Source organism: Caloenas nicobarica, chromosome 7 (genome assembly GCF_036013445.1).
Source record: "Caloenas nicobarica isolate bCalNic1 chromosome 7, bCalNic1.hap1, whole genome shotgun sequence".
In the NCBI taxonomy this organism is placed as follows: domain Eukaryota; kingdom Metazoa; phylum Chordata; class Aves; order Columbiformes; family Columbidae; genus Caloenas; species Caloenas nicobarica.
In genome coordinates, this window is record NC_088251.1 from 35,431,418 (window position 1) to 35,444,081 (window position 12,664).

The 12,664-nt window shown below is 55.4% G+C and overlaps 2 protein-coding genes across 3 annotated transcripts in view; one reads left to right on the forward strand and one right to left on the reverse strand.

Annotated features, from left to right (window-relative positions):
- CDH23 (cadherin related 23) overlaps window positions 1–12,664 on the reverse strand; it is a 193,365-nt gene that overhangs the window by 17,704 nt on the left and 162,997 nt on the right. The window contains exons 37-38 of the mRNA XM_065638593.1: window positions 627–848; window positions 425–544 (exon numbers count right to left, since the gene is read on the reverse strand). Coding sequence (XP_065494665.1) covers window positions 425–544; window positions 627–848 — 342 coding nt within the window. The remainder of the gene's footprint in view (window positions 1–424; window positions 545–626; window positions 849–12,664) is intronic.
- VSIR (V-set immunoregulatory receptor) lies at window positions 2,501–11,880 on the forward strand. 2 transcript variants are annotated; one of them, XM_065639165.1, is made up of 7 exons: window positions 2,501–2,621; window positions 7,113–7,568; window positions 8,197–8,244; window positions 9,006–9,113; window positions 10,190–10,217; window positions 10,706–10,893; window positions 11,149–11,880. In XM_065639165.1, exons 1-7 carry the CDS (start codon window positions 2,558–2,560, stop codon window positions 11,184–11,186), a joined length of 930 nt encoding a protein of 309 aa, XP_065495237.1. In that variant the 5' UTR covers window positions 2,501–2,557; the 3' UTR covers window positions 11,187–11,880. The 2 variants fall into 2 exon arrangements, with proteins under 2 accessions (XP_065495237.1, XP_065495238.1); XM_065639166.1 differs by having other exon boundaries at window positions 10,709–10,893.

Sequence of the window (12,664 nt, forward strand, 5' to 3'; positions counted from 1 at the left end):
AGGGGTTTCAAATAGCCTCCATGCAATTAATGAAAAAGGAGTTTTAAAAGGAGATAAATAATAAGAGAAGATAAAGATGAAGCAGAAATTAATGCTCTAGCAATGCTTCACTACCTACTGTCCCTCCAGGCAAGAAGAACCAAGAGGACATCTGAAGAAAATCTAGTGCTACTTAAAAGCAATTCCAGGAATTCCTTCTGTCTGTGTCTTTGTGGAACCAAATAATTGGGCTAATTAACCCATGAGCATCCCTTACCCACCTCCCTGTTTTGCAACCCCCATGACGGCAACTGGACAAACCGGCCACAGCTGGGAAAAGCGACTGGCGACCCCTGGGAAGGAGATGTGAAAACTGCTCACACGAGGGGGAACTTCTCGACCCTGAAGAGGCTGTGGTGTCGCAACCCTGCCAGCAGCTCCCTACCGTGGCGGTCGACGTCAGCCGGCGCGAGATGATGGGGCACTGGTCGGTGGCGGTGACGATCAAGGTGTAGCGCCCGTGGCTGATCTCATAGTCCAGCTCCTTCACGGTGCGGATCTGCCCCTGCAAGGTGAGGGGAGAGTGGCCAGGAGTGAGGGGACTGTGATGGGGACACGGCCGGGATGGGGCTGGCATCCTTACTGACCATGGCACTGTCGATGTGGAAGGTACCCAAGATGTTGCCTTCAGTGATGTCGTATGCAACCGTGCCATTGGGTCCCTCGTCCCAGTCCAGGGCCTGCACAGTGACCAGGGTGGCATTGAGCGTGGCGGGACCTTCGTCAAGGGTCACCTCATAGAGTTGCTGCTGGAAAGCGGGAGCGTTGTCGTTCTCATCCAGGATGGTGACATACACTGTGGTGGTGGCCTGTGGGACATGGGGACATTGTGTTAAGCACCATGGAAGGACTGGCTCCGCAACTCCTGGAGCTGGCTGGGGAAGGCTGGACCAGTCAAAGTCAATGACCAATGTGGGCTCAACCCTGCCAAGAGACACAAACGGGATGCAGGGCTCAAAATGAAATGAGCCATGGCTGCAGATGCATCTCCAGGTAGCGGTGGGGTACAGAGATTAAATCACACTCTTGTTCCCAAGCTAAGCATGTCTCTGGGATGCCTTTCCTTTTCACCCATTTTTTACCATTGCTGATAACACCATGGAGCAGCTCATGGCCGAGGAAAAGCCAGAGGTTGAACCCCATCATGTCTTGCTCACCTTGACAGTGGGGACACCTTGGTTGTTACTACCGAGGGTGGCAACGTGGTCGGATGGAAGGTACCTGGAGATGATTCTGCCATGGCTCAAGAGAAGAAGAAAAATGAGCATCTCAGAGACCTGGTCTCTCTACCCACAGGTCCCATTGTCCTCCTGGTAACCCCAATTTCACCACTGGTCAGGCTCAGCCTGTCCTGACCCTCTTCCAGCTGTATCTGGCCCTGCACAGCCACTTACTGAAGGATGTCTTCTGGTTGTGTCACCAAAGGGGCACATCTGGGGCTGGGGAGGTGACAAGAGCATGCCACCCTGCCTAAGAGCTCAGCTCAGAGATGGGGTCTCGGGACACATAAACCATTTTCCTGGAGTCCCTGGACTTCGTGCCTACACATTCCCCCAGAGACAAATTTCCTCCTGACAGACAAGGGTTACATTTTTTACGAGAGCATCACAGGCATGTTTGCTGTAAAAACCACAAAACCACACGGTAATTAGCGACTTTTCTATTTCACTGCATGCTCCAAACTCAGAGCAGGTTAGCAGCAAAGTTTCTTGCGGTTTGCAAACCTCCACGTGTCTCCGGGCTCCACTTTTCAGGGAACAGGCATGTGCCCGCACTGTTAGAAATGAGGTGGCCAGAGAGTTCATCGTCGCCTTTTGAATTCAAAGTGAAGCTCCAGGATTTATGTGAGCCCATGGTGCCGCTTTGATATTTGAGGGCAAAGTAAGGGTCCCCCGGTGCAAATGGGCTGCAGGAGGGGGACAATGTCCTACCCTTTTTTGGTTGGGAAGCTCTGTTCTCTTCCCTGAGCTGGGACTGCTTTGACTTACCCTTCCTGTACCTGCCTCCTGTTCACCCCAGGAGGGTTTCTGCCTGTTTAATCCTCACAAACACGGGAAAAACAATAATTACAATCAAAGTGCACAAATCAAACAAGCTGGAGATTGGCCCCAGGGGATCAGCTCCAACTGAGGAAGGGATGGGGACCAGCACCAGCATGTTCCCCTGCACAGCGAGCATCCCCTCACCTACCCCAAAACAGCACACAGGGGGACCAGCTTGCTCTAAGCTACCTGCTACAATGCTATAAGGGAAAAAAACCCCAGCAGATGCACCTGCTGCTGCCCAAACGGGTGGGGACCCGAGCAGGGTGCCCATTTGGGGTGCTGCCGCTCCCCCCAGCTGCCTGCAGCTCCCTGCCCCAGCTCACCTCCTGGGGGTGCTCGCAGTTCTCTCCATCACCGCCTGCAACATCTCAATGAAATTTCCTGTGTCTGCAAGTCCGGCTGCTGCTGCGGGGCTGCTCAGAGTGTGCGGCCGGCTCCGGAGAGGCCAGCACCCCCCGGCCACCCCAGGCACCATGGAGGTGATGTCCCCCCAGCCCAGGCTGCTGCTGGCCATGCTCTGCCTGCTCGTGTCCCACGGTAAGCTCCAGCTCGCTTTCCTCTCCTCCTGGCTCGAAGAAACTCTCCTCGCTTGGGGCACCGCATTTGCTCAGCCAGGGCTGTGCCTCAGCGTGAGGAATTTGGGTTACTTGCAGGGTTATTTACGTTCTCACCCTGTGATTTTGGAGTAGGGGGGATCAAACCAGCGTTTCACACGGTGCTGGCTATGTTGAGGGACAGGGGCCACAGGGGAGCTGCTGTTTCAAAACTCTGCGTTTGGGTTTTCCTCCTTCCTCCTTCGCTTTGATCTGATGTGTGTGGAAAGAAAGCAGCACTCCCTGTCCCTGCCGGTCCCCTGACAGGGATCCTGAGCTGCAAAAGCCACCCTGTTCCTGCATGGCACTTTGTCCCGGCACTGCAGAGGTCCCCGGCCATGCCGTGGTGAAAGGAGCCTTCCATCAACCCTGGGGGAGCAGAGAGAGGCAGTTTGTGTGAGCAGGGCTCAGATACCCTCTCTAAGGATGTTCCGCTCCACCATCATTGCTGGGATGTGCCAGGCAGCTTCTCCGGGTGGGCAGCTGGGGCAGGACCACTGAGTTGCCTTTTCCTTCCCCTTCCAGCTTCCCAGGGTTGGAAACTCACTGGTGGCTCCTCAGCACAGCGGGGGGATGCTCTGGGAGGGGGATGCTTCACGCCTGACTCCACACCAGCCCTGGCAGGCAGTGGTTCCGTACCAGGGCTCTGGGGACAGGCAGGCAAACAGGGGCGGTGGCAATTAAAACCACAGCCCATCTGCGGATGAAGGGTCGGAGGACGAAGCAGGGAAGGACTGTGGTCCCTCCCTGCCCTGCACAGACAGGGGATGAGCATCCTCTGCGGCTTGGCTTCTCCTCTGTTCTGGGACAGCAAAGTGACTCCTTCCAGGACCTCTGCTGGCACATTCCCAGGAAGATACGATGCCCCGTTCCAATGGGACAGGGAGTCCCCTCTCCTTTCTCATCTGGGACAGCCAGGCCAGCACAGATTGAAGTGTGCTCTCCTTCTCATTCGAGCCTTTTGACAGCAGGGAGTGATTTCCAGCATCTCTGTGGGGCTTTGGATTATTTCATTTATGCATCTGGGGTGCCGGGACTGAACATCAAGCCTTCCGCAACGCAACAAACTTGGATACCAATGTTCAATGTGAACCTGGTGCCAGAGGAACTGAGCTTTGTGCCTGCCAAAACTTTCTGAAGTCCCAGCTAATTTTAGCTGGGCTTGATGGAGAAGTAGAGCCCTCGGAGACACCCAGCTCCCCCGTGGTTTGGAGATGCTGGCGGCTAGGTGGATGGGGAAGCGGCTCCTCTACACTCAAGGGATGGCAGCTGAGCTGGGCTTTCCAAAATTGCATCCCAAGTGCAAACCTGGCATTGTGACCCAGTCCCCGAGCCAGGGCTGTGCTGGACGAGGAGCAAGGCAGGACCCTCTGGTGGGTGCAGCAGCTCCAGGCTGTTGTCCCCACGGTCCGGGTCACGGGTACCCAGGGAGTGGCTGAAAAGCCATTTGGCTCCTCGGAGTATGGGAGTTGAGGGCCATTAATGTGGGTGTCTGGCACCTTCGGTAAGTTTTTTTCTCCCCTTTTTCTTTCCTGCTGTAAGTACTTGTGCCAAGGTAAGGATGTCCCTGCACATCTCACCCAGCTGATAACTCTGAAGCATAATGACAACACAGTGACGATGGGGCTTGCGGCACTTTCATGTGAGGCTGTTACAAAAGCTCCCAGAAGAAGGATGAAAGCCGGGTTCCTCGCTCCAGCACTAAGCAGCTGCTCTCCCTCCGGCAGCCCCTCCTCTGCGGTGGCTGAGCCACTCCAAAGGCTGCAGCCCTCCCACCCAGGTTTCCCTGGGGTGGAAAGAGGTGACATGATGTGGAAATTACAGGAGTGTAAATCAAACACCCGCTTGCCAGAGTGGGGACCCAAGTTAGGAGAAGCAGCCAGGAGAAGCTTTTGCTCACCAACATGGAATTCAGCATGAAATCCTGCTTCACTTGTGCTGTTGGTCAGCAAAGCAACACAGACTTTAGCACTTTTTGCAATTTGTTTTCTCTGAAAGGAGAGCTCCCAGGTTGCAAGCTTGGCAGTGGTGCCAGCACCAGGGATGTGCCAGGCTCTGTGCCGCATCGATGCAGCACCGTGGGTCAGAGCTGAAGCTACCGAGGTGCCAAAGAACAAGAGGGGTGCTTTTGGCACCTGCTTGAGACCTCCTTTGCCTTTACCAGATGGCGACAAGACGACAGCTCTTGGCTTGGACCTCGATGGGTCCAGCACCGCCCCCCCCGGCTGTCAGCTGGAGCTGTGTGAAACCGAGCGTCTGGCTTTATTTTGGCATTTGCCAACAGCATTGACATCAAAGGGAACGGTCTGACCAGGATGGGACGGAGCCAAACCTGGAGTCTGGGCATGGAAATCCGCAGTGCCTGGGAGAGATTAAGATCCATGAGCTTTAGTGTAAAGACACCAAAAGAAGATGTTTCCTCCGTGCACCAGCTGGTACCTAGCATGGCTTTAAAGCTTCCTTACCGCTTGGGGAGGCACCAACAACCTCCCTGGTGCTGCTATGGGGCACGCCGTGCCTCACCAGCTCTCCTCCCCTCATTAGCTTTGGAAGCCTTCCCCCACTCAGGAGAAAGAAGGGAAGTTGGCAATGCCGAAGCCTTCGCACACATGGTAACCTCCGCCCCTCCCTGCAGCCGAAAGCGTGGGCTGTGCTGACTTTCCATCCAGACGGCTCTCATCAAGCCCCGGCGGTGGAAGCTGGATGGTTTAGTAACTCCTGGCTTTGCAAACTGTGTGAGGATGAGCAGGACGGCCCCTGTTTGAGCGATGCCGGGGGTGGAAAACAAAGACTCCTGCAGATACTTTTGCAAGGTGTTGGAAGTGTGGCTTCCTCCAATAGAGCCCTGGCTTCCCCTCCCCGTGCTCCCGGGGGACCCCCCATGTGAATGGGGCACTTCCCGCTGCAGCAGGTACTGAGAAACACATCTGAGGTGCCTTTTGTGCTCGGAGAGCTGGCAAGGAGCTGGGGGACCCACTCTGCTGTGTGCGAAAAGCCAGCCGGCCCCGCCGAGCATCCCGGCCCCAGCAGCATCTGAGGATGAGGAGCAACTGGGGCTTGAAAACGAGCCTAAATGCGACAGCATTAAGCTCATACCAGGCAAACCTCTGCCCCAGAGTGGTCTAAAAACCAAAAATAACCCCAAGAGGTGGAGCGCACAGAGGAGGTTTTCACTTTCGGTCTCTGGAGCGGAGCCCCGTGCTGGGGTGGTGCTGCGGTGACCCTGCCCGGAGGAGGATGCTCTCCGGTGATGGGGAGCCACTCGCTCGGTGGGATGGCTTTTGGGGAGGCACAGCACACCCTGCCGCTGATCGACACTCTCTCGATATAGCAAGTGAAAAACCTCAAAGCGAAACGGCAGTGGAGCTAATGGCACAACAGGATGTTACCAAAATAAAATAACATCTTGTACCATCTTCTCTGTTGTAAACCAGCCTGCCCCAGGTACCTCCTTTGCTTAATAACTTAAAGAAAATGAACCCAGAATCTGCTTTTTTCTTCAGCTTTCAGAGGCGACATTTGCACTTCTGCAAACAGAAAGCCCCGGTGGGGCCAGAGCACCAGACTCGCCCATATTTGCTCTTTTCTCTCCCCCATGCGCAGCTCCCTTTACCCACCAGTACCCTACACCGGTGTGCTGGGATGGGACCAGTAACGCCACAATGCGCTCCTCTGCTTCCCTCCGTCTCTCCCCAGACACACTCCTGTGCCTCTGCCAGGCCCCCCACTACGCCTTTTGCAGCCGGCAGCAGTCAGAGATTTCTTTCTGAAAACTGTTTTCATTTTCAGGCAGCTCCTCACAGTCAGCGTTGGCCAATTCCTCCTTCTCCTCCCCCGGGGCTGAAAAACAAGCAGGGTGGGACCCGCTCCCCGCCTGATCTCAGGGGGCACAGGCTCCTCCTAGCTGTTTTCTTTTTTTCTCCCCCTTTTTGTTTTTCTGCCAGCTCAGCAGCACTTGTATTTCGCCATTTGCAAGCCATACGCAGCTTTACAGAAATCTGGTGCCCCATAAGCTGGGGCAGAACCCCACCTCCCTGCCCCGCACGACCACCCTGGCCAAACTTTGGCTTCCCTGCTGCTATTAAAAGCTGATGCTCAGCTCTATTTAAGGCATACCTCTCCTCCAGGGCTTATTTCCAGGGTGAAATTGTGCTCCCAGTCCGGCTGGGATGTTGCTGCGGACCAAGCGAAGGGCTCATGCCGTGCTTCCCATCTGCTCTTGGGATACGGGGAACTCAGGGGTTTTTCTTGCCCTAAAGGCACGGGTGAAGGATTTTATCCCTCTCTTTTCCTCTGATAGCTCTCTGCAACCCTGAGCCATCCCTCTGCCACCATCCGTGGTGGGGTTTGCAGGGCTTGTTTGGGGAGGGATCCCCATTTTGCTACGAAAAGCCCAGGGGTATGGGGTTTGACTCGGTCACCTGTTTCCCGGCAGGAGGGCCGGCAGCTTTCCTGATCACCACCCCGTACTCGCTTTGTGTCTGCCCCGAGGGCCAGAATGTCACCCTGACCTGCCGCATCAGTGGTCCTCTCACCGACCGCCACAACCTGCTCTACAAATCCTGGTACTTCAGCAGCAACGGCGACCAGAGCTGCTCCGAGAAGAAGCACATCCGCAACGTCACCAACAAGGAGCTGCACCACGACCTGGCCAGGCACCACGAGCCGCCGGGCAACGACACCCAAAAATCCCCCCTCGGGGGGCAAACCAGCCATCACGGAGTGGAATTTGTCCCCGACCACCACGGTGCTTTTCACATCGTGGTGATGAACCTGACGCTGCAGGACAGTGGGAATTACTGCTGCTACGCCATCGAGGCCAGGCGGGAGCACAGCAGGATCCACACCCTGCAAGTCGTTCACGGCTTCGTGGAGCTGCAGATTCAGCAAGGTGAGGGGGGAAAGGGGAGCCCCTGCCTGTCCCCCACCCATGCTGAGGTGCATCAGGGATGCTGGGGTGCAGCTTTGGGGCTGGGGAGGCAGGGTGGGCTGATGCTGAAAGCCCAAGCTGTGTTGCAAGAGTCAAAGGACAGCAGATGTTGAAGGTTTGACTTAGGGACAGAGAGCACTAAAACATTAAAAAAAAAAAAAAAAAAAAATCAAGAGGCTGGAACGCAATAAAATCCGTGTTACATAGTTTCACTGATCTTCCTCAACCTCTTTCTGGAGGAGAGGAAAACAAACCTCAACATAAAAGGAGTTGTCTGGCAGGCGAGCCCCAGTGAAGGCTGTGGAAGGCATCTCCTGCCCTTGGTTTGCAGCGTTAGGATAGATACTTTTAGATTGGAAAAAAGGGCCTGCATGACCAGGGTTGGGCCCCGCTGCTGCGAGGGGAGAGGGGTGTCATGGCAGGAATCTTGGTGTACGCTTCCTGGGACTAAACTCTTGCTTTTGGGATGCTCTGGGCTGATTTTCTCAGTGCTGGTGAGCAAAGGCAAGCACAGCTAGCAGGTGTTTTGCAGCTCCGTGGTACCTGGATGAATCCCCTGAGATCTAACGTGCTTTTCTCTTCTCCACAGGCAATGGAGGGCTTCAAAACTGCACGTTTCACACCGCCACCAGCAAAGGTAAAAGGAAAAAACCGCTGTGTTTCCCCCCAAAAACTTGATCAGGGTTTTAGCAGCTGCTGCCACAAGCAGATGGGAAGGGACAGAAAAGCAAAGAGTCACAGGAACCTCTTGCAACACGCTGCCGTCATCCCGAGCCCATGTCGCCTCGGCTAAATAGGCAGATTTTGCCAAAACTGGTTTGCAACATGGTTGGGGTTCAGCCCAGCCATGGGAAACTGCACCATCCTCCCCATGAGGAGTGCTCAAAATCTCAGTCCCTAATGCTGGGCAGGGAAGAAAAGGGGAAAAAATTCTGCCCCAAAAACACAGACACTGGAGCAAGAGGCTGCTCCCCCAGATGGATGTGCTGGAGAGGAGGGCTTGAGTGGAACCTGCCCTTGATTTAGGCAGCCCTTGACCCTGTCACAGGCTGTCCCACATGGACCTTGATGGCCACAGACATGCCCTCAGGCTGTCTGCCTTATGGGGAGCCTTTCTGCTGACTTCAAAGGGCTTTATCAGGGCCCTTGCTTCTCCCCTCATATCTAGAAGACTAAAGAAAGACCTTGAGGCATCCTCCAGCAATGAAGGACTTTGGACAAAGTCCTAAACCGATGCCTTGGAGCTTATCTCTTCAACTGGCAATGCTAGGAAACCCCATCCTGCTAGGAGTGGACCACCCGTGTGTGAGGGAGGCAGATTGCATCAGGTGTGGGGCAACACCGGTGTTGCCCTATGGTTCTGCTACGGCTTGAGGAAACCGCCCTCTTCTGTTGCAGATATCACGGCTGCTGCACTGGCGACAGGCGCCTGCATCGTGGGCATCCTCTGCCTGCCCCTCATCTTGCTCCTGATTTACAAGCAGAGACAAGCCGTCAGCAGCAGACGTACGTAGCCAGCACATCTCCTGGGCTGCGTCACCATGGTCCGCGTGGGCTGGGATGTGTCCCGCTGGGGCCAGGGCATTTGGCTGCCCTGAGTCCCACGGCCACCATGTCAGGTGGCCCAAAGGCAGGTCCCCCTCCCTGCTTTAAAACAACCCCTTACATGCCTATGGCAATGGGACTGCAGCAAGCAAGTCTCCCTCCGCTGCCCCAGGCAGTGCTGAGGTGCAGGCAGCTGCCAGTTCCTGCCTGCCCTCAGCTGCCCGTGATTTCAGTAATTAAGCGGAAAGGGGCACCACCTTAACGAGCAGAGCCATTGCATCAGGCCTGGGGCAAGCCAGGGGCCCTGTGGTTTCTCTCACCGAGCTGGGTGGGTGGCTCTGAGCAAACCCTTTGGAGAAGTGGTTTTTTGCAGCAGCCACCGGCACGATGCCAGCCACAAGAACGGGAACCGTGCTTTTGACATTGTCCCCAGCCGAAAAGACTAGATGCCTGCCTTCGTGCATCCATTTTGCCATGGCTGGGGTGTAGCTCCCCATCCTGTGCCACAAAGCATCACCTGGCTGCTATTTAACCGAAGAGGGAAGGCAAAACCCAGAAGGATTTGCTTATGTGGTGTCTCAGACCCGTTTAGCTGCAGGTTATTTCCACTGGGAGCTTTCCCTCAGCACAATCTGGGCCAAAACTTGTGCACCTTGACTTGGGATGCTCACCGTGCAGCCATCCAGCATACTCGAGTAACACGGGCTGTGGGATCTGCTACGGCAAAGGGAAATAAATGACAGGGTGCTGCCCAAGCGCAGGGGCAGCCAAATGCTGGGGTGGCGTTTTGCAGAGCCCTGGAAGGGTGTCACAGGTGGGTGGTGGGTGCACCGGGGCACGAGCAGGGCCAGGCTGCAGCCCAGGCACCACAGCTGCACTTCACCTTGCCCTGCGCTGGCAGAAGCACCTGCTTCATGCAAAGGAAGAGGAGGAATTGGATGTGGATGAGACACCAGAAAACGGTGCTGGCAGTGGGTTTGGGTTTGACTCTGGGCTTCCCATGCTGGCACTCGCACCGACCATTTTGTCTTTGGCAGGTGCCCATGAGCTCGTCAGGATGGAGAGGTGAGGACACTCACGTGCTTGCAGCTCCCCCCAACCTCCTTGCATGCCCTCTGCCCACATCTCAGTCCCTGCAAGGGTTTTGACCTCTCCTCCCCTCCCTTTGAAGCTGGCATGGATCCTCAGCCCAGCAGGGCAAAGGGGATGCTGGTGGCACCCCTGCCTGGAGTCCTGTGCCTTTTCCGGCAGCCGCTGTTTCTGTTCCCTCTCTCTGAGTGGGAAATGGCTCCTTTCTTTTTGCCTGTGCTAAAGGCACACATTTCCCCGTATCCCAGGAGCGCTCAAAACCACGATGCCTTTCGGCTATGTTTTCACCCCCATGCCGGCTCTCCACTTGCTCTCAGCCACTGCCTGAACCCACTCCCTGCCCTGCTTGGTTCTTCCCAGCGCTCAGCCAAAAGCCTGGGGATAAAAATGGCTCCTAAAATAAAAATGCAACCCCCCCACCTCTGTGCAGTCCTCCACCCCTCACACCCTCTCCTCTTCCACAGCAGTGCCCAGGGCATCGAAAACCCCGTTTTCGAGGCGGTCCCCTCAGCGAGCACGGAGCCACGGCCCCGACCCCAGCTCTCCTACATGGCCAGCCGGCAGCCCTCCGAGTCTGGCCGGCACCTCCTCTCTGAGCCTGGCACCCCTCTGTCCCCCCCTGGCCCCGGGGACTGCTTCTTCCCAACGCTGGGTGAGTGACAGGAGATGCTGAGAGCCCCTGGGTACCACTGTGGGAGGGGTGGGAAGGAATGGGGGAGCTGGGGGTGACTAAGAAAATAGGAGTTTAAATATCAGCTGCAAACTCTGCGTTGTGTGGAACATCAAGTCCCAGGGCTTTGCAGATGGGAAGGACCCGAAGCCTCTGTTTTCTGTGCAAAAGCTGCTTCCTGAAGCACATCCCCACAGCTGCAGGCTGGACTAACACTTGTGGTCTGCCCTTTTCCAGATCCTGTTCCCGACTCACCAAATTCCTTGAAAGACTAAAGACGTCGGAGGAAACCACATCCCCCATGCGCAGCCAGGAGAGGCCACGCTCACCCGCTGGGAGCCCCGGGAAGGGTGGCATGGCCATGGGCAGCAAAACCTCACAAAATGACACTGAATACAGAGTCCTGCCCTCACCTCCTGCCCTGGCTCTGCCCTGGAGCTGCACGGGAACCTCTCTTGTCCAGACTTTGGTTTTTACTACCTGTTTCTGTGGAGAAGAGCGTGGCTTTGTCCTGCTCGCGTTTTACGGACTAGATGTAAATTGGAGATGCGAGGAAGGAAAGACAACCTGCACCTGCAAGCCTCCCCCAGGATTTAACTTATTGCCAGGGGTTTAAGCTCTGCAATGTCAAGCTGCTTCTGCATCTTTGACGGAACATCCTCTCCGGGAGCGGATGGAAAAGTACTTTATATCCACTGTGAGACAAAACAGGGTCACTGGCCAACCTTGTACTACCTTTTTCTTTGCAAAACAGGAAGGGGAGAGGCTCCCTGCCACTGCCAGAGCCCTCCTTCCCCACCAGGCTTTTGAGATGGCCGCGGACTTGAGAGGCTGCCACGTTTTCAGCTGGACACACATCGGGGCGAGCCTTATTTCTGCTGTAATTTTATCCTTGGCTTGGGATCAGGGGAATTTATCTTTCTGTTTGTTTCATTATCAGTGCTGATTAAAAGAAAAAGAGGATGTTTATGGGTTTTGTTTGGTTTTGCTTGTGGTTTTTTTTTTTTTAATGCCTGTAAGTTAGAAAGTTCATCTGGAGAGCCCCCGTGGAGGCACGGGAGCAGCAGGCATTGGGAAACGCTCCAGCTGGCTTCCCCAGATCCTCCTGGGGCCAGCACAGCCAGAGTAGCTGTCCCCAGGGCCATTGCCTTCAGCCACGCCAGGGGACCCTAGGGACACAGGTGCCCTCAGAGCATCCTCCATCCAAGTGCAGGACCCGGCATTGCTTATCCAAAAGAATTCGTGGGTCAGGCTCCAGCGTGACTCAGCCTGCAGCAAGGAGATAAAACCTTGTGGTAGATGCTGTTACTCAAAGGGTGTGTTTTGGTTTTGTCTCCTCTGCTTTTGTTGTAAAATGGGAGGAAAAAAATTTGCCACCAGACAAACATAAACATTACTCATACTAAAACAACGTCACATCTGAGCAATAGCCATACCAGGCAGCATGCCCAGGTAGAGCATCCCCGGCAGCACGACGAATTTTCATGCTACGTGGCTTGAGGAAACAGTGTCTGCCTCTGCAATGGGCTGGCCCCGTGGCAGGATTTGATTAATCTGGTGTTGGCTTCAGCAAGAGTAACTTCAATACAGTCCGACCGCAGGCAGAGGGGTAAAAGAGAAGCCAGCACTGATGTTCCCACCACGGATGTAACTTCCTGAGTACGGGACTTGCACTTCATAGCCGCCCACGGCTCAGCCCTTTCCCATCGCCCAGAACCTCCTGCGCTTCCCTCCCCCTGTCCCAGCAGCTGCA